Source organism: Megalobrama amblycephala, linkage group LG14, assembly GCF_018812025.1.
Source record: "Megalobrama amblycephala isolate DHTTF-2021 linkage group LG14, ASM1881202v1, whole genome shotgun sequence".
In the NCBI taxonomy this organism is placed as follows: domain Eukaryota; kingdom Metazoa; phylum Chordata; class Actinopteri; order Cypriniformes; family Xenocyprididae; genus Megalobrama; species Megalobrama amblycephala.
The window spans coordinates 509,789-532,585 of NC_063057.1; the positions used below are offsets into that span (position 1 = coordinate 509,789).

General features: G+C 32.9%; 1 protein-coding gene across 1 annotated transcript in view; it reads right to left on the reverse strand.

The window, feature by feature from the left end:
- Positions 1 to 6,496: 6,496 nt before the first annotated feature.
- LOC125244882 (glutamate receptor ionotropic, kainate 2) overlaps positions 6,497 to 22,797 on the reverse strand; it is a 55,685-nt gene continuing 39,384 nt past the window's right edge. Inside the window, exons 12-16 of the mRNA XM_048155247.1 lie at positions 17,631 to 17,749; positions 17,138 to 17,355; positions 11,424 to 11,649; positions 8,891 to 9,141; positions 6,497 to 8,768 (exon numbers count right to left, since the gene is read on the reverse strand). Of these exons, the coding sequence (XP_048011204.1) occupies positions 8,604 to 8,768; positions 8,891 to 9,141; positions 11,424 to 11,649; positions 17,138 to 17,355; positions 17,631 to 17,749 (979 nt within the window). The 3' untranslated portion in view covers positions 6,497 to 8,603. The remainder of the gene's footprint in view (positions 8,769 to 8,890; positions 9,142 to 11,423; positions 11,650 to 17,137; positions 17,356 to 17,630; positions 17,750 to 22,797) is intronic.

Consider the following 22,797-nt stretch of genomic DNA (forward strand, 5'->3'; position numbering starts at 1 on the left):
AACATTGCAGGAAGGTTTCTGTGAGACACACCTAATAAGAACTAATACAGAACGTTATATAATGGTTACAGGAACATTTCCAGAACGTTGTTTTTTTGGTTATGTTCTCTTAAAGGTTCTAGTTTGTGTGACAAAGGTTCTCAGAACGTTGCAATAAGGTTTTTGTGTGACAGAACTAATCAAAACTGTCTCTAATGGTTATTTTTAGTTATAAAACTAACGTTCCAGGAACGTTCTCTCAAGGTTGTGTGTCACAAACGTTCTCAGAACATTGCAAGAAGGTTTTTGTGTGACAAACTAATGAAAACTGTCTCTAATGGTTATTTTTAGTTATAAAACTAACGTTCCAGGAACGTTCTCTCAAGGTTGTGTCACAAACGTTCTCAGAACATTGCAGGAAGGTTTCTGTGAGACAAAACTAATAAGAACTCATTCAGAACGTTATATAATGGTTACAGGAACATTTCCAGAACGTTGTTTTTTTGGTTATGTTCTCTTAAAGGTTCTAGTTTATGAGACAAACATTCTAAAAACATTGCATGGAGGTTTTCATGTGACAAATTACTTTCTCTAAAGGTTATTTTTAGCTTTTATAACCAAAAACTAACGTTCCAGGAACGTTCTCTCAAGGTTGTGTCACAAACGTTCTCAGAACATTGCAGGAAGGTTTCTGTGAGACAAAACTAATAAGAACTCATTCAGAACGTTATATAATGGTTAAAGGATCATTTCCAGAACGTTGTTTTTTTGGTTATGTTCTCTTAAAGGTTCTAGTTTGTGTGACAAAGGTTGTCAGAACGTTGCAAGAAGGTTTTTGTGTGACAAAACTAATGAAAACTGTCTCTAATGGTTATTTTTAGTTATAAAACTAACGTTCCAGGAACGTTCTTTCAAGGTTGTGTCACAAACGTTCTCAGAACATTGCAGGAAAGTTTCTGTGAGACAAAACTAATAAGAACTCATTCAGAACGTTATATAATGGTTAAAGGATCATTTCCAGAACGTTGTTTTTTTGGTTATGTTCTCTTAAAGGTTCTAGTTTACGTGACAAACATTCTAAAAACATTGCAGGGAGGTTTTCATGTGACAAATTACTTTCTCTAAAGGTTATTTTTAGCTTTTATAACCAAAAACTAACGTTCCAGGAACGTTCTCTCAAGGTTGTGTCACAAACGTTCTCAGAACATTGCAGGAAGGTTTCTGTGAGACAAAACTAATAAGAACTCATTCAGAACGTTATATAATGGTTAAAGGATCATTTCCAGAACGTTGTTTTTTTGGTTATGTTCTCTTAAAGGTTCTAGTTTGTGTGACAAAGGTTGTCAGAACGTTGCAAGAAGGTTTTTGTGTGACAAAACTAATGAAAACTGTCTCTAATGGTTATTTTTAGTTATAAAACTAACGTTCCAGGAACGTTCTTTCAAGGTTGTGTCACAAACGTTCTCAGAACATTGCAGGAAAGTTTCTGTGAGACAAAACTAATAAGAACTCATTCAGAACGTTATATAATGGTTAAAGGATCATTTCCAGAACGTTGTTTTTTTTGGTTATGTTCTCTTAAAGGTTCTAGTTTACGTGACAAACATTCTAAAAACATTGCAGGGAGGTTTTCATGTGACAAATTACTTTCTCTAAAGGTTATTTTTAGCTTTTATAACCAAAAACTAACGTTCCAGGAACGTTCTCTCAAGGTTGTGTCACAAACGTTCTCAGAACATTGCAGGAAGGTTTCTGTGAGACAAAACTAATAAGAACTCATTCAGAACGTTATATAATGGTTAAAGGATCATTTCCAGAACGTTGTTTTTTTGGTTATGTTCTCTTAAAGGTTCTAGTTTGTGTGACAAAGGTTGTCAGAACGTTGCAAGAAGGTTTTTGTGTGACAAAACTAATCAAAACTGTCTCTAATGGTTATTTTTAGTTATAAAACTAACGTTCCAGGAACATTCTCTCAAGGTTGTGTGTCACAAACGTTCTCAGAACATTGCAGGAAAGTTTCTGTGAGACAAAACTAATAAGAACTCATTCAGAACGTTATATAATGGTTACAGGAACATTTCCAGAACGTTGTTTTTTTGGTTATGTTCTCTTAAAGGTTCTAGTTTGTGTGACAAAGGTTCTCAGAACGTTGCAATAAGGTTTTTGTGTGACAAACTAATGAAAACTGTCTCTAATGGTTATTTTTAGTTATAAAACTAACGTTCCAGGAACGTTCTTTCAAGGTTGTGTCACAAACGTTCTCAGAACATTGCAGGAAAGTTTCTGTGAGACAAAACTAATAAGAACTCATTCAGAACGTTATATAATGGTTAAAGGATCATTTCCAGAACGTTGTTTTTTTGGTTATGTTCTCTTAAAGGTTCTAGTTTACGTGACAAACATTCTAAAAACATTGCAGGGAGGTTTTCATGTGACAAATTACTTTCTCTAAAGGTTATTTTTAGCTTTTATAACCAAAAACTAACGTTCCAGGAACGTTCTCTCAAGGTTGTGTCACAAACGTTCTCAGAACATTGCAGGAAGGTTTCTGTGAGACAAAACTAATAAGAACTCATTCAGAACGTTATATAATGGTTAAAGGATCATTTCCAGAACGTTGTTTTTTTGGTTATGTTCTCTTAAAGGTTCTAGTTTGTGTGACAAAGGTTCTCAGAACGTTGCAATAAGGTTTTTGTGTGACAAACTAATGAAAACTGTCTCTAATGGTTATTTTTAGTTATAAAACTAACGTTCCAGGAACGTTCTTTCAAGGTTGTGTCACAAACGTTCTCAGAACATTGCAGGAAGGTTTCTGTGAGACAAAACTAATAAGAACTCATTCAGAACGTTATATAATGGTTAAAGGATCGTTTCCAGAACGTTGTTTTTAGGGCCCAAGCGAAAATTCGCGCAGGGCCCTCTTGTTCTTCTAAGGATTATTATTAGGGCCCAAGCGAAAATTCGCGCAGGGCCCTCTTGTTCTTCTAAGGATTATTATTATTTTTTTTTTTTTTTTTTTTTTTTTTTTTTTTCCGTCTTCCGGGGCTTTTTGGGGGCCTTAACATGCTCAAAAACTCTTGAAAATTGGCACACACATTGGAATCCGCGGCCATTAGGACGCCGGAGAGGCTGGTACCCGGGCGTGGCAGGGGGGCTCGACAGCGCCCCCTTGAAAAAAGTCTGAAAATTTGGTCCATATATTAAACACGCTTGCACGTATTAGTATGAAACTCAGTACACATATAGACCTCATCGGGCCGAACAACTTTCGTGCTCTAAGTTAAACACCACGCCAACAGGAAGTCAGCTATTAAGGGTTGTTTGAAAAACGCATGCTCTGGAATTTGATATACTCCTCCTAGACGATTAATCCGATCGCCACCAAACTCGGTCAGCATGAAGTCAAGACACTGATGATTAAAAATTGCCAGGGGATTTTTGATATCTCGAACGGTTTGGCCGTGGCGAGGCAACGAATTTATGGCGAGAAAAAGGAAACAGGAAATGTGTTATAACGTCTGCATACATATATTGATCTTTATGAAACTTCACGAGTGTGTTCGTTATAGGAGTCTGATCACATGGATGTGACTATTGTGAGTCAAAGTTATAGCGCCACCAACTGGCAGCAGGAAGTGTATCACTTTTTGAAATGTTTTGAGATCACCCTCTTATTTTTACCTGATTTGCTTCAAACTTCATCAGTGTAATGTCAATACACAGCAGATGTAGACCTATGACAGGATTTTTGATATTTGAAATATTGTTGCCATGGCAACAGGTCAAACTGTAATAATATTCTTGAGTGTTTTTGAGGCTCTTAACATGCTTCAAATTGCATGAAACTCGACACACACATCAATATTGTCAACCAGTAGACATGGACAAAGCCATAGAAATGGGCGTGGTGGAGGGGCTCAGTAGCGCCACCTTTTGACAAAAGTGGGGGGGTTAGTTTTTCCTACAATCACCAAACTCGGTACACATATTGTTCTCATCAAGCCGGACAATTTTCTAATTTACATTCATTAGCTCCGACCAACAGGAAGTCAGCTATTTTGGTTTGAATGTTAATTTTTTGAAAAAACAGGCTATGAATTTTATACTACTACTCCTACAGGGTTTATCCAATTTACACCAAGCTTTTTTTAACTTGTTGATAACACATTGAAGTTGTTTAATTGCAAACGGATTTTGGATATCTCAAACGGTTTGGCCGTGTCGAGGCAACAAATTTATGGCAAGAAAAGGGAAACAAAGTATTATAACTTCTGCATACATTAATTGATTTTGATTAAACTTCGGCTTAGTCTTCGTTGTACAAGGCTGATCACATGGATGTGACTATTGTGATTCAAAGCCATAGCGCCACCAACTGGAAGCAGAAAATGTGTCACTTTCAGCATGCTTTTGAGATCAACATCTTATTTTTACCCGATTTTCTTCAAACTTCTTTTGTATAATGTCAAAACATGGCCGATGTAGACCTTTGAAAAGAATTGTGATATCTCAAACACAATTACCTTGGCAACGCATCAAACTTTAATATTCATTTTGGACGCTTTTGAGACTCTTAGCATGCTTCAAATTGTTTGAAACTCCATACACACATCAGGATTCTTAGCCAGTAGACATGGGCAAAGCCTTAGAAACAGGCAGGAAGGAGGGGCTTAATAGCACCACCTTATAGTGCAGTAAATGTAGAGTGAATTTGACATAGTCGTTCGATGTTTAACCGTTTTAACTGCCTATTGCCCGCCATGCACAGTTGCCCTGAAGCCACCGGGGTGGCGGTGCCACCGGGCTTGGGCCCGCCATCGCTGCTCGCAGCTATATTTATTTTTTTTTTTTTTTATTTTTTTATTTTTTTTCCGTCTTCCGGGGCTTTTTGGGGGCCTTAACATGCTCAAAAACTCTTGAAAATTGGCACACACATTGGAATCCGCGGCCATTAGGACGCCGGAGAGGCTGGTACCCGGGCGTGGCAGGGGGGCTCGACAGCGCCCCCTTGAAAAAAGTCTGAAAATTTGGTCCATATATTAAACACGCTTGCACGTATTAGTATGAAACTCAGTACACATATAGACCTCATCGGGCCGAACAACTTTCGTGCTCTAAGTTAAACACCACGCCAACAGGAAGTCAGCTATTAAGGGTTGTTTGAAAAACGCATGCTCTGGAATTTGATATACTCCTCCTAGACGATTAATCCGATCGCCACCAAACTCGGTCAGCATGAAGTCAAGACACTGATGATGAAAAATTGCCAGGGGATTTTTGATATCTCGAACGGTTTGGCCGTGGCGAGGCAACGAATTTATGGCGAGAAAAAGGAAACAGGAAATGTGTTATAACGTCTGCATACATATATTGATCTTTATGAAACTTCACGAGTGTGTTCGTTATAGGAGTCTGATCACATGGATGTGACTATTGTGAGTCAAAGTTATAGCGCCACCAACTGGCAGCAGGAAGTGTATCACTTTTTGAAATGTTTTGAGATCACCCTCTTATTTTTACCTGATTTGCTTCAAACTTCATCAGTGTAATGTCAATACACAGCAGATGTAGACCTATGACAGGATTTTTGATATTTGAAATATTGTTGCCATGGCAACAGGTCAAACTGTAATAATATTCTTGAGTGTTTTTGAGGCTCTTAACATGCTTCAAATTGCATGAAACTCGACACACACATCAATATTGTCAACCAGTAGACATGGACAAAGCCATAGAAATGGGCGTGGTGGAGGGGCTCAGTAGCGCCACCTTTTGACAAAAGTGGGGGGGTTAGTTTTTCCTACAGTCACCAAACTCGGTACACATATTGTTCTCATCAAGCCGGACAATTTTCTAATTTACATTCATTAGCTCCGACCAACAGGAAGTCAGCTATTTTGGTTTGAATGTTAATTTTTTGAAAAAACAGGCTATGAATTTTATACTACTACTCCTACAGGGTTTATCCAATTTACACCAAGCTTTTTTTAACTTGTTGCTAACACATTGAAGTTGTTTAATTGCAAACGGATTTTGGATATCTCAAATGGTTTGGCCGTGGCGAGGCAACGAATTTATGGCAAGAAAAGGGAAACAAAGTGTTATAACTCCTGCATACATTAATTGATTTTGATGAAACTTCGGCTTAGTCTTCGTTGTACAAGGCTGATCACATGGATGTGACTATTGTGATTCAAAGTCATAGCGCCACCAACTGGAAGCAGAAAATGTGTCACTTTCAGCATACATTGAGATCACCCTCTTATTTTTACCTGATTTGCTTCAAAATTCATCAGAATAATGTTAAAACTTGGCACATGTAATCCTTTGAAAATGGGCAGGGAGGAGGGGCTCTATAGTGGCACCTTGTAGTGCAGTAAATGTGGAGTGAATTTGACATAGTCCTTTGATGTTTAACCGTTTTAAGTGCCTATTGCCCGCTGTGCACAGTTGCCCTGAAGCCACCGGGGTGGCGGTGCCACCGGGCTTGGGCCCGCCATCGCTGCTCGCAGCTATATTTTGGTTATGTTCTCTTAAAGGTTCTAGTTTACGTGACAAACATTCTAAAAACATTGCAGGGAGGTTTTCATGTGACAAATTACTTTCTCTAAAGGTTATTTTTAGCTTTTATAACCAAAAACTAACGTTCCAGGAACGTTCTCTCAAGGTTGTGTCACAAATGTTCTCAGAACATTGCAGGAAGGTTTTTGTGAGACACACCTAATAAGAACTCATACAGAACGTTATATAATGGTTACAGGATCGTTTCCAGAACGTTGTTTTTTGGTTATGTTCTCTTAAAGGTTCTAGTTTACGTGACAAACATTCTAAAAACATTGCAGGGAGGTTTTCATGTGACAAATTACTTTCTCTAAAGGTTATTTTTAGCTTTTATAACCAAAAACTAACGTTCCAGGAACGTTCTCTCAAGGTTGTGTCACAAACGTTCTCAGAACATTGCAGGAAGGTTTCTGTGAGACAAAACTAATAAGAACTCATTCAGAACGTTATATAATGGTTAAAGGATCATTTCCAGAACGTTGTTTTTTTGGTTATGTTCTCTTAAAGGTTCTAGTTTGTGTGACAAAGGTTCTCAGAACGTTGCAATAAGGTTTTTGTGTGACAAACTAATGAAAACTGTCTCTAATGGTTATTTTTAGTTATAAAACTAACGTTCCAGGAACGTTCTTTCAAGGTTGTGTCACAAACGTTCTCAGAACATTGCAGGAAGGTTTCTGTGAGACAAAACTAATAAGAACTCATTCAGAACGTTATATAATGGTTAAAGGATCGTTTCCAGAACGTTGTTTTTTGGTTATGTTCTCTTAAAGGTTCTAGTTTACGTGACAAACATTCTAAAAACATTGCAGGGAGGTTTTCATGTGACAAATTACTTTCTCTAAAGGTTATTTTTAGCTTTTATAACCAAAAACTAACGTTCCAGGAACGTTCTCTCAAGGTTGTGTCACAAACGTTCTCAGAACATTGCAGGAAGGTTTCTGTGAGACAAAACTAATAAGAACTCATTCAGAACGTTATATAATGGTTAAAGGATCATTTCCAGAACGTTGTTTTTTTGGTTATGTTCTCTTAAAGGTTCTAGTTTGTGTGACAAAGGTTCTCAGAACGTTGCAATAAGGTTTTTGTGTGACAAACTAATGAAAACTGTCTCTAATGGTTATTTTTAGTTATAAAACTAACGTTCCAGGAACGTTCTTTCAAGGTTGTGTCACAAACGTTCTCAGAACATTGCAGGAAGGTTTCTGTGAGACAAAACTAATAAGAACTCATTCAGAACGTTATATAATGGTTAAAGGATCGTTTCCAGAACGTTGTTTTTTGGTTATGTTCTCTTAAAGGTTCTAGTTTACGTGACAAACATTCTAAAAACATTGCAGGGAGGTTTTCATGTGACAAATTACTTTCTCTAAAGGTTATTTTTAGCTTTTATAACCAAAAACTAACGTTCCAGGAACGTTCTCTCAAGGTTGTGTCACAAATGTTCTCAGAACATTGCAGGAAGGTTTTTGTGAGACACACCTAATAAGAACTCATACAGAACGTTATATAATGGTTACAGGAACATTTCCAGAATGTTGTTTTTTCGATTATGTTCTCTTAAAGGTTCTAGTTTATGAGACAAACATTCTAAAAACATTGCATGGAGGTTTTTGTGTGACAAAACCAATAAGAACTTTCTCTAATAGTTATTTTCAGTTTTATAACCATAAACAAACGTTCCGAGAACGTTCTGGGAACCTGTCATTATCAGGCGCTCTTGAAGGCAGCAATAAAGGCAGCATATGATCATTTCTCTGCAGTGACGTGAGCATCAAAACTGATCCGTTTAAAACATTTACTTAGTTTCACAGCATCCTACGTGTCTTTCACAGAGAAAACAGAGAGAAGCAACACAGAATGAGAACACGACGCATCGCCGGACGTCAGAGAGACGGACGTCTCTGGTGTTTGGGACTCAAGATACAAGCCGATAATCGAATGCTGCTCTGTGAGGGGATGTGGTTTGCTCACGTATCCGGATTTCCACAGGAAACATCTTTGTGTCCTTCGTTTGGACGAGAGTTACAGGAGAGTCCCGCAGGATTTCGAGGCTTTCAGTCCGTTCAGGCCATGGTCTCTTTCCCCGGGAGCCTCCTGTCGTTAAAGGTATGCATGTTAATAACCTCCTCTGTTTTGACGATGGCGGGCGGTTGAGGTTTCTGTTTCCGCCGCCGCTGGCATTTCAGAGACACCCTGAGCTCGTCCACCATCGCGCTGCAGAACGAACGCTAGGACAGAGAGAAGATCAACACTTCAGCCCGTGTTATTGGTTATACTTTTAAAATAATGTGTATTTAAATTTCTGTAAACATGATTTTTATTAAATAAACAAAGCAAGTGTTGGCGATACCTTCTCGATCTGAGCGTTCTGCTTGGATTTGTACAGCACCTCGCCGACGGCCACGAACACGGACAGCACCAGCCCGGCGGCCAGGACGATGAAGATGCCGCCGATGTTCTGCACGCCGAGCGCACTGGCCTCCTTACTCTCCTCCTCCGGACAGCCGTTCCCTCTCCACCACTTCTCCTTCATCATGTGCAGCTTGCCCTCCTCCTGCAGCTGCAGGATGGCGATGGTGATCTTGTCTCGATACGGGGAGCCTGCGGAGGGCGACGGAAGAGGGCTGAAATTCATCTGGAACTAGTGAGTTTTTAAACCGTTTGAAGTTTCAGCATAAATCATGCGACAAAAATATTAGAACTTCTTCAGAATCTTCTCTAATGGTTATTTTTAGTTTTAATAATCAAAAACATTCTGGAGCCAAACCTTAAAAAACATTTTAAAATATGAAATTTAAAGAATTAAATCATTTTTATTCTTTAAAAATGTTATTTTAGTGGTAAAATCTAAATCATGCTTTTAGTGTTGAGAGCACTGATGAACTATATTCTTTATTAAAGTTGTTTTGTTTTATTTTCAGTGAATAATGACTTAAATTGTAGTCTGTACTTAAAAAAAAATTATTTATACATTTTTTGTGTGTTGTCATGTTCACTTCAATTGTCAGTTATGTTAAATAAATAAAAAAGGTAAAAACACAAATAAAAATAAGCAAATATAAAATATACACAACAAATAAACAAATAAAAAGTAACTAAAAAATGTAAAAAACAAGTACATACACAATTATTTAAATATAATACAGGTAAATAGTGAAATAAATAAATATAAAAACAAGTAAATACATAAACATAAATAAATAGATTAAGGAATTAATATAAAGTAAATAAATAAATATAAAAACAAAAATGCAAATAAATAAATATTTAAAAATAAGTAACTAAAACATAAACAAAAAATCAAATAAATAGAGGTAAATAAATACACAAAATAATAAACAATAACCAATAAATACACAAACAAACACAAATAAAAACAAACAAATAAATAAATATAAAAACACGCAACTAAAAAATAAATATAAAAAACAAGTACATACACAATTAGTTAATTAAATATAATACAGGTAAATAGTCAAATAAATAAATATAAAAACAAGTAAATACAGAAACATAAATAAATAGATTAAGGAATTAATATAAAGTAAATAAATATAAAAACAAAAAATGCAAATAAATAAATAAATATTTAAAAATAAGTAACTAAAAATAAACAAAAAATTAAATAAATAGAGGTAAATAAATACACAAAATAATAAACACAATAACCAATACATACACAAACAAACACAAATAAAAACAAACAAATAAATAAATATAAAAACATGCAACTAAAAAATAAATATAAAAAACAAGTACATACACAATTAGTTAATTAAATATAATACAGGTAAATAGTCAAATAAATAAATATAAAAACAAGTAAATACATAAACATAACTAAATAGATTAAGGAATTAATATAAAGTAAATAAATATAAAAACAAAAATGCAAATAAATAAATAAATATTTAAAAATAAGTAACTAAAAATAAACAAAAAATTAAATAAATAGAGGTAAATAAATACACAAAATAATAAACACAATAACCAATACATACACAAACAAACACAAATAAAAACAAACAAATAAATAAATATAAAAAACAAGTACATACACAATTCATTCATTAATTAGATATAAAACAGGTAAAAAGACAAATAAATAAATAAAATAAATAAATATAAAAACAAGTAAATACATAAATCCATAAACAAATATAAAAAACAAATACACAAATAATAAATATTAAAAACAAGCAACTGAAAAAAATATAAAAGAAGTAATTACAATAAACAAAAAGTTTACACACAAATAAAAAAATAAATAGGTAAATGAATGCACAAAAATAAACACAAAACCAATAAATACACAAACATAAATAAATAAATAAATAAAATAAGGGCTGAGTCTAAATGATTTTCAGAGCTAATCAACATAATGACACAAATGCTGAACATCAGTCCTCATTTCCGTCTCCACGCTTCAAACATCATTACATGAGATGTATTATTTTATGAAAGCACTGATGTTATTCCAGGAATGTTTATTTCGTCCCGCAGAACGAGCGGCAGTGAGTCAGATGTAAAGCCTCAATCCGCAGCGGGACGCGTCAGATCAAAGCGCGTGAATCTCGAACACCCAGCGCTCGGCTGCCAGACGCCATTCAACGCCTATTAGCCGCGAACACAGATTCTGGAGCGAGTTTGCGTGTCGTACGAGTCTGAAGCATGTGTGCGCTTAACAGGATTACCCAGATGGGAGTGGGAAGAGGATTTGCACAGATAAAGATGGATAAATATTTCCTTTTCTACTTTCTCCACCCCCACACAACTCCTTACAAGATATTAATGTTTATATAAAGCCTCTCGTCAAGAGCGCTCAGATATCTGCTGTCGAACGGGAGAATCATGGGAAATGAAACTAGATAAGCCTGTTTTACCCATGGGCGTTCCCACGCCGTACGCCTTGGAGTCGATGAGGCCTCCGACCTGCGTGAGGTTACAGTTGCGCTGGGTGACGAACTCGATGGCCGTGGACTCCATCAGGAAGGCGTAATCGGACGTCAGCACTCGATGGATTCCCTCCTCCACACTCTTCACTATCACCGACTGACGACGGCTGTTCATGAACTCCCACATCTTATCGTACGTGGAGATCTTGGTTTTCTGCAGAGACACAGAGATGAACATTACACTGAAACAGTTAATATTCAGAAATATTATCCACATAATGACGCATAATGTCTTCTGTAGAGCTGCTTTACACCTGAAGTTCATAATTGATGAATTTTGCAAGAATGACACTGATAACTCAAATGAATTAAAATGTAACTGAATTGAATCAGCATTGAACTGGATTGAGCTGAATGACTCTTTTTGTTTGGTAGAGCTGCTTTATAGTGGAACTGAATGTTTTATAATTGATAAATTTTGCAACATTATAACTTTTTGAACTAAATTGAATCAGCATTGAACTGAATTGAGTTGAATAATGACGCTATTGACTTCTGAATAAAAACTGAACTGAATTAAGTTGAATATGACAATATTGTAGAGCTGCTTTACACCTGAAATTGAATTTTTCATAATTGATTAATTTTGCAAAATTGACTCTGATATTCAACTCAAATTAATAAAAAATTAATTGAATCAGCATTGAACTAAATTGAGCTGAATGACAATATGCTTTATAGATGAATTGAATGTTTTATAGTTGATAAAAGAGTTATTGAACTAAATTGATCAAAAAGTTCAATGAATTTTGTTGAATAATGAACTATTGTCTTCTGTAGCGCTGCTTTACACCAGAAATTGAATTTGTTTAATAATTGATGAATTTTACATTGACACTGATATCCAAACTGAATCAATATTGAAATGAATTGAGCTGAATGACTCTTTTTGTTTTGTAGAGCTGCTTTATAGCGGAATTAAATGTATCAGAATTGATACATTTTCCAACATTATAACTGTTATTGAACTAAACTGAATCAGCATTGAACTGAATTGAGTTGAATAATGACGCTATTGACTTCTGAATAAAAATTGAACAGAATTACGTTGAATAATGACAATATTGTAGAGCTGCTTTACACCTGAAATTGAATTTTTCATAATTGATTAATTTTGCTAAATTGACTCTGATATTCAACTCTAATTAAATAAAATTAACTGAACTGAATCAGCATTGAACTAAATTGAGCTGAATGACAATATGCTTTATAGCTGAATTGAATGTTTCATAATTGATCAATTTTGCAACATTAACAGTTATTGAACTAAATTGAATAGAAAGTTCAATGAATGTTGTTGAATAATGAACTATTGTCTTCTGTAGAGCTGCTTTACACCAGAAATTTGTTTAATAATTGATTAATTTTACATTGACACTGATATTCAAGTTCAAATTAATCAAAATTGAACCAAACTGAATCAATATTGAAATGAATTGAGCTGAATGACTCTTTTTGTTTTGTAGAGCTGCTTTATAGCTGAATTGATTTTTTCATAATTGATGAATTTTGTAACATAAACAGTTATTGAAATGAATTGAATAAAAATTGCAATGAATTGAGTTGAATTCTAACACTATTTCCTTCTGTAGAGCTGCTTTACACCTGAAACTGAATTTGTTTTATAATTGATACATTTTACAACATTGACACTGATATTCAACTCATATTAATCAAAATTTAACTGAATTGAATCAGCATTGAACTGGATTGAGCTAAACAACTCTTTTTGTTTGGTAGAGCTGCTTTATAGCTGAATTAAATGATTCATAATTGATAAATTTTGCAATATTATAATGGTTATTGAACTAAACTGAATCAGCATTGAACTGAATTGAGTTGAATAATGACGCTATTGACTTCTGAATAAAAATTGAACAGAATTACGTTGAATAATGACAATATTGTAGAGCTGCTTTACACCTGAAATTGAATTTTTCATAATTGACGAATTTTGCAAAATTGACTCTGATATTCAGCTCAAATGTATAAAAATGTAACTGAATTGAATCAGCATTGAACTGGATTGAGCTGAATGACTCTTTTTGTTTGGTAGAGCTGCTTTATATCGGAATTGAATGTTTTATAATTGATACATTTTGCAACATTATAACTGTTTTTGAACTAAATTGAATCAGCATTGAACTGAATTGAGCTGAATAATGACGCTATTGACTTCTGAATAAAAATTGAACTGAATTGAATCAGCATTGAACTGAATTGAGCTGAATGACAATATGCTTTATAGATGAATTGAATGTTTTATAGTTGATAAATTTTGCAACATTAAAACTGTTGTTGAACTAAATTGAGTAAAAACTTCAATGAATTTTGTTGAATAATGGAGTACCGTCTTCTGAATAAAAACCAAACTGAATTGAGTTGAATAATGACACTATTAACAGTTATTGAAATTAATTGAATAAAAATTGCAATGAATTGAGTTGAAGTCTAACACTATTTCCTGCTGTAGAGCTGCTTTACACCTGAAACTGAATTTGTTTTATAATTGATGAATTTTACAACATTGACAGATATTCAACTCAAATTAATCAATAAATTTAACTGAATTGAATCAGCATTGAACTGGATTGAGCTGAACAACTCTTTTTGTTTGGTAGAGCTGCTTTATAGCTGAATTGAATGATTCATAATTGATAAATTTTGCAACATTATAACTGTTATTGAATTGTTACTGTAAACTGAATCAGCATTGAACTGAATTGAGTTGAATAATGACGCTATTGACTTCTGAATAAAAATTGAACTGAATTAAGTTGAATAATGACAATATTGTAGAGCTGCTTTACACCTGAAACTGAATTTTTCATAATTGATTAATTTTGCAAAATTGACTGATATTCAACTCTAATTAAATAAAATTAACTGAATTGAATCAGCATTGAACTAAATTGAGCTGAATGACAATATGCTTTATAGCTGAATTGAATGTTTCATAATTGATCAATTTTGCAACATTATAACTGTTATTGAACTAAATTGAATAAAAAGTTCAATGAATTTTGTTGAATAATGAACTATTGTCTTCTGTAGAGCTGCTTTACACCGGAAATTGAATTTGTTTAATAATTGATAAATTTTACATTGACACTGATATTCAAGTTCAAATTAATCAAAATTGAACCAAACTGAATCAATATTGAAATGAATTGAGCTGAATGACTCTTTTTGTTTTGTAGAGCTGCTTTATAGCTGAATTGAATTTTTCATAATTGATTAATTTTGCAACATTAACAGTTATTGAAATGAATTGAATAAAAATTGCAATGAATTGAGTTGAAGTCTAACACTATTTCCTTCTGTAGAGCTGCTTTACACCTGAAACTGAATTTGTTTTATAATTGATACATTTTACAACATTGACACTGATATTCAACTCAAATTAATCAAAATTTAACTGAATTGAATCAGCATTGAACTGAATTGAGCTAAACAACTCTTTTTGTTTGGTAGAGCTGCTTTATAGCTGAATTAAATGATTCATAATTGATAAATTTTGCAATATTATAACGGTTATTGAACTAAACTGAATCAGCATTGAACTGAATTGAGTTGAATAATGACGCTATTGACTTCTGAATAAAAATTGAACAGAATTACTTTGAATAATGACAATATTGTAGAGCTGCTTTACACCTGAAATTGAATTTTTCATAATTGACGAATTTTGCAAAATTGACTCTGATATTCAGCTCAAATGTATAAAAATGTAACTGAATTGAATCAGCATTGAACTGGATTGAGCTGAATGACTCTTTTTGTTTGGTAGAGCTGCTTTATAGTGGAATTGAATGTTTTATAATTGATACATTTTGCAACATTATAACTGTTTTTGAACTAAATTGAATCAGCATTGAACTGAATTGAGCTGAATAATGACGCTATTGACTTCTGAATAAAAACTGAACAGAATTAAGTTGAATAATGACAATATTGTAGAGCTGCTTTACACCTGAAATTGAATTTTTCATAATTGACGAATTTTGCAAAATTGACTCTGATATTCAACTCTAATTAAATAAAATTAACTGAACTGAATCAGCATTTAACTAAATTGAGCTGAATGACAATATGCTTTATAGATGAATTGAATGTTTTATAGTTGATCAATTTTGCAACATTAACAGTTATTGAACTAAATTGAATAAAAAGTTCAATGCATTTTGTTGAATAATGAACTATTGTCATCTGTAGAGCTGCTTTACCACCAGAAATTGAATTTGTTTAATAATTGATTAATTTTACATTGACACTGATATTCAAGTTCAAATTAATCAAAATTGAACCAAACTGAATCAATATTGAAATGAACTGAGCTGACTCTTTTTGTTTTGTAGAGCTGCTTTATAGCTGAATTGAATTTTTCATAATTGATTAATTTTGCAACAGTTATTGAAATTAATTGAATAAAAATTTCAATGAATTGAGTTGAAGTCTAACACTATTTCCTTCTGTAGAGCTGCTTTACACCTGAAACTGAATTTGTTTTATAATTGATACATTTTACAACATTGACACTGATATTCAACTCAAATTAATCAAAATTTAACTGAATCAATATTGAAATGAATTGAGCTGAATGACTCTTTTTGTTTTGTAGAGCTGCTTTATAGCTGAATTGAATGTTTCAGAATTGATAAATGACAATATTGTAGAGCTGCTTTACACCTGAAATTGAATTTTTCATAATTGATTAATTTTGCAAAATTGACTCTGATATTCAACTCAAATTAATACAAAATTAATTGAATCAGCATTGAACTAAATTGAGCTGAATGACAATATGCTTTATAGCTGAATTGAATGTTTCATAATTGATCAATTTTGCAACATTAAAACTGTTATTGAACTAAATTGAGTAAAAACTTCAATGAATGTTGTTGAATAATGAACTACTGTCTTCTGTAGAGCTGCTTTACACCGGAAATTGAATTTGTTTAATAATTGATGAATTTTACAACACTGACACTGAAATGAATCAAAATTGAACTAAATTGAATCAACAATGAACTGAACTGTTAAATAATAATGACACTTGTCATTATATTGCTTTGTAGCTGAATTAAATATTTCATAATTGATAAATTTTGCAATATTATAACCTTTATTGAACTAAATTGAATCAGCATTGAACTGAATTGAGTTGAATAATGACACTATTGAGTTGAATAATGACAATATTGTCTTCTGTAGAAATGCTTTACACTGGAAATTGAATTTGTTTCATAACTGATTATTTTTACATTGACACTGATATTCAAGTTTAAATTAATCAAAATTGAACCAAATTGAATCAAAATGTTTCATAATTGATGAATTTTGCAACATTAACACTGTTATTGAAATGAACTGAATAAAAATTGAACTGAATTGAGTTGAATAATGACATTGTCTTCTGTAGAGCTGCTTTACACCTGAAATTTAATTTAATAATTGATTAATTTTAAAACATTGACACTGATATTCAGCTGAAATGAATCAAAATTGAAACTAAATTGAATCAACACTGAACTGAATTGAGTTGAATTGTAGAGCAGCTTTACACCTGAAATGTTTCTGCTCTGAAACACTGAACTGTATGAAGCGCTACAGAAATCAATGCGAATCTCCACCTGCAGTACCTTAAAGAAAGTCATGGTGGCGCCGTCCTCCACCAAGCCGTAGAGGATCTTGGTTTGCTTGGCCAGATCATCCGCCGAGTCGATGGGCGACTCCATGCGCTCCACGGTCAGGAAGGCGGCCAGGTTTGCCGTGTAGGAGGAAATGATGATGAGCGTGAAAAACCACCAGATTCCTCCGACGATCCTGGTGGACAGAGCCTTCGGCATGAGCTCCGACCCTGACGAGAGAACAAGCGTTTTTTGTCAAAGTATTTTCTTCCCTTGGGATTTTAAATTCATATTTCAATCATTTAAAACACGTTCTCTGATGACGGTCGATGGTCACATGACATGCATGTAAACAGATCAAAATATAAGCTGAAACTGTGGTTTGCTCTGAGAACACGATTAAAGATCAGAAAACTCTGAACAAACACAACTTCAGTGTCAGGAAGACCTTCATTAAGCTCTGGTGTAGCAGCTCGGCTCCAGCAGGAGGCGCTGAGGGACTCACCTTGCCGCATGAGCGCTCCGACACCAAACCAGAAGCTGTTGAGCAGCGTGAAGTTATTCTCCACCACGTCTGAGTCGGGGTTGCAGGGGTGAGGGTTATACCACTCGTACGGACTGAACCTGAGAGTACAAACTGACGTATTTACTGTCACAGCACACACACACACATCAACACACACACCAAACATTAAGACACTACAGGCAAAACCAGCGTTTTATTCATATCTGAGACAAATATGAACAGTATTTTCTGATTTATTTCCAAGATCCTCTTTGTAAAAACCTTCAAATATGAAGATGCCTGTAGAGTCTTGGCTTAAACACAGATGACTGATTGTGCAGCATTTGTGTCACACTTTCATCTGAACACTGACACTAACAACACACAATCCTCACAGAGCAGAACGACAACAAGTGTTTATTTTCTGATCTACTGACGCTGTTTTTAGTCAATCATGCACTGATCTCAAACATGTTTCTCTTTCTATGTCTCTGTGTGCGAGTGTGTGTGTGTGTGTGTATGAGAGTCTACATGTAGTGTGTAAGTGTGTGTGTTGTGTGTGTGTGTGTGTGTGTGTATGAGAGTCTACATGTAGTGTGTAAGTGTGTGTGTTGTGTGTGTGTGTGTGTGTGTGCATGTGGTGTTTGTTGTAGTGTGTGTGTGTGTGTGTGTGTGTGTGTGTGTGTGTGTGTGTGTGTGAGTGTGTGAGAGAGAGAGAGAGAGAGAGAGAGTGTGTGTGGTGTGTTTGTTGTAGAGTATGTAGTGTGTGTGTGTGTGTGTGTGTGTGTGTGTGAGTCTACATGTAGTGTGTAAGTGTGTGTGTGTGTTGTGTGTGTGTGTGCATGTGGTGTTTGTTGTAGTGTGTATGTGTGTGAGTGTGTGTGTGCTGGAGTGTGTGTGAGAGTTGTGTGTGTGTGTGTTGTAGTGTGTGTGTTTGTTGTAGAGTGTGTAAGTGTGTGTGTGTGTTGTGTGTGCATGTGGTGTTTGTTGTAGTGTGTATGTGTGTGAGTGTGTGTGTGCTGGAGTGTGTGTGAGAGTTGTGTGTGCATGTGTTGTAGTGTGTGTGTTTGTTTGCGTGTGCATGCGGCGTGTGTGTGTGTGTGTGTGTGTGTGTCTCGTGAGTGCGTGTGTGTGTTTGTTGTAGTGTGTGTGTGTGTGTGTGTGTGTGTGTTAGTGTGTGTGTGTGTGTTAGTTCTGGCAGGTAAGGTCACAGCAGAACAATCATCACAAAGTGCTCAGAGTGTTCAGAATAATAAAACAGACTGTGTGTGTGTGTGTGTGTGTGTGTGTGTGTGTGTGTGTGTGTGTGTGTGTGTGTGTGTGTGTGTGTGTGTGTGTGTGTGTGTGTGTGAACAGTGGTACAGACAGGAAAGTGTTCAGGTTCATTTATTTATTAATGTAATAATATTAACTGTAGATAATGTGGTGCATTTATTATATTGATATTTTTTATTTGTTTTCAGTGATGTCATGAAAGAACTGATTCCCCAAAGAAGCTTTTTAAATTAAAGCAACATTAAAGTTCTGAATGATTTAAAACAAAGTTATGACATTAAATAATTATCTCTGTGACTCTTCATAGATCCCGTCAGTCCCGACGGCACGCGTGTGTGGAGCGAGTTCCGGGAACATCTGTGTGAGTGTTTGGGATCTGCAGGAACTGGTGTGTGTGTTTAGAGCTGAATCGGGGCTTTTCTAATCAATACAGCAGTTGAAAACGTCAATATTACAATTACAGAGCCGAGCGGAAACTCAATGACTTCCAGTTCAACAACACAAATAAAGCTGGAATCATCAGGCCTCAGGAGGAAACTTACCCAGAATGCCTCACTAACACACTGTGCATATTCCAAACTAACTTAGGTGACAGTCGTGGCTTTTCTTTCGTATCGTCTCGCCAGTAACATTAAACATCGACGCCGAGCGTAAAAACCTGCGGGGCGTTTCAAACGACATCAGCGTCCCGGAGGTCTTTAGATCAGGAAAGTGATTTCATTAGTGTCACGAGACCGCTGTGAGATGTGGCCATAAACGCTGAGAGATATTACAGAGAGAGACACTTATGAGAGAGGATGAAGGTGGGAAGTAAGTGATTATGGGATATCCAGACGACAGAGACACGAGGAGCTGACGCTCAGTCACAGGAAACGCTGCCGTTCGTCTGTGAACACGATTCTGGACGTCATCTCATTATTTCACTAAAGTTTATTGTCTTCCTCAGAACATCAACCAGTGTACATGTGCAGAGTTCAACTCGCTTGTTCTGTAAACATCACGCCTTCACTACATGTGTGTGTGTTTATATATATATAGATATATTGAGAAAATGCAGAATTTGTGTTATTTTTATATATTTTATATATTTATTTTTCTTGCCAGTAAATATAACAATTGGCTGTAAATAATGTGGTATGGTGCAATTATATTTATTTTATGTTTCTTGCCACTAAAAACAATCACATTGGCTGTAAAAATATATTATTATTATTATAATATAATATATATGTTTTTTTCCCCCTTGACACTAAATATAACAATATTGTCTGTAATTAATGTGGTGTGATGCAATTATAATTATATTTAATATTTATTTTAATTTTTTTGCCACTAAATATAACAATTTTGGCTATAATTAATGTGGTGTGATGCAATTATATTTATTTTTAATATTTTTTTTTTTTTTTTGCCACTAAATATCATAATATTGGCTATAATTAATGTGGTGTGATGCAATTATATTTATTTTTAATATTTATTTTATTTTTTTTGCCACTAAATATCATAATATTGGCTATAAATAATGCAGTGTGGTGCAATTATAATTATATTTAATATTTATTTAAAAATTTTTTGCCACTAAATATAACAATTTGGGCTGTAATTAATGTGGTGTGATGCAATTATATTTATATTTTATATGTATTTTATTTTTTTTGCCACTAAATATCATAATATTGGCTATAAATAATGCATTGTGGTGCAATTATAATTATATTTAATATTTATTTTAAAAATGTTTGCCACTAAATATAACAATTTTGGCTGTAAATAATGTGGTGTGATGCAATTATAATTATATTTAATATTTATTTTAATTTTTTTGCCACTAAATATAACAATTTTGGCTATAATTAATGTGGTGTGATGCAATTATATTTATTTGTAATATTTTATTTTTTTTTTTGCCACTAAATATCATAATATTGGCTATAATTAATGTGGTGTGATGCAATTATATTTATTTTTAATATTTATTTTATTTTTTTTGCCACTAAATATCATAATATTGGCTATAAATAATGCAGTGTGGTGCAATTATAATTATATTTAATATTTATTTTAAATTTTTTTGCCACTAAATATAACAATTTTGGCTGTAATTAATGTGGTGTGATGCAATTATATTTATATTTTATATGTATTTTATTTTTTTTGCCACTAAATATCATAATATTGGCTATAAATAATGTATTGTGGTGCAATTATAATTATATTTAATATTTATTTTAAAAATGTTTGCCACTAAATATAACAATTTTGGCTGTAAATAATGTGGTGTGATGCAATTATAATTATATTTAATATTTATTTGAATTTTTTTGCCACTAAATATAACAATTTTGGCTATAATTAATGTGGTGTGATGCAATTATATTTATTTTTAATATTTATTTTAATTTTTTTGCCACTAAATATCATAATATTGGCTATAAATAATGCAGTGTGGTGCAATTATAATTATATTTAATATTTATTTTAATTTTTTTGCCACTAAATATCATAATATTGGCTATAATTAATGTGGTGTGATGCAATTATATTTATTTTTAATATTTATTTTATTTTTTTTGCCACTAAATATCATAATATTGGCTATAAATAATGCAGTGGGGTGCAATTATAATTATATTTAATATTTATTTTAAATTTTTTTGCCACTAAATATAACAATTTTGGCTATAATTAATGTGGTGTGATGCAATTATATTTATAATTTATATTTATTTTAATTTTTTTGCCACTAAATATCATAATATTGGCTATAAATAATGCGGTGTGGTGCAATTATAATTATATTTAATATTTATTTTAATTTTTTTGCCACTAAATATAACAATTTTGGCTGTAATTAATGTGGTGTGATGCAATTATATTTATATTTTATATTTTATATATATATATATATTTTTTTTTTTGCCACTAAATATCATAATATTGGCTATAATTAATGTGGTGTGATGCAATTATATTTATAATTTATATTTATTTTAATTTTTTTGCCACTAAATATCATAATATTGGCTATAAATAATGCAGTGTGGTGCAATTATAATTATATTTAATATTTATTTTAATTTTTTTGCCACTAAATATAACAATTTTGGCTGTAATTAATGTGGTGTGATGCAATTATATTTATATTTTATATTTTATATTTATTTATTTTTTTTTTGCCACTAAATATCATAATATTGGCTATAAATAATGCAGTGTGGTGCAATTATAATTATATATAATATTTATTTTAATTTTTTTGCCACTAAATATCATAATATTGGCTATAATTAATGTGGTGTGATGCAATTATATTTATTTTTAATATTTATTTTAATTTTTTTGCCACTAAATATTATAATATTGGCTATAAATAATGCATTGTGGTGCAATTATAATTATATTTAATATTTATTTTAAAAATGTTTGCCACTAAATATAACAATTTTGGCTGTAAATAATGTGCTGTGGTGCAATTATATTGATATTTTATATATATTTAATTTTTCTTGCCACTAAAAACAACAACATTGGCTGTAAATAATTATAAATAAATAAATATATTTTTATTATTATTTTGCTTGCCACTAAATATATAGAAATATTGGCTATATTAAATAATATAGTGTGTTTAATAATTTAATACTATATTATTAAATAATATAGTGTGATGCTTTTTTATATATATATTTTATATATATTTTATTTTTCTTGTCACTAAAAACAGCAACATTGACTGTAATTAAATTACTATATATATATATATATATATATATATATATATATATATATATATATATATATATTATTATGCTTGCCAGTAAATATAACAATATTGGTTATGAATGATGTGGTGTGATGCAATAATATTTCGCAAGTTAGGCTAGAGAAA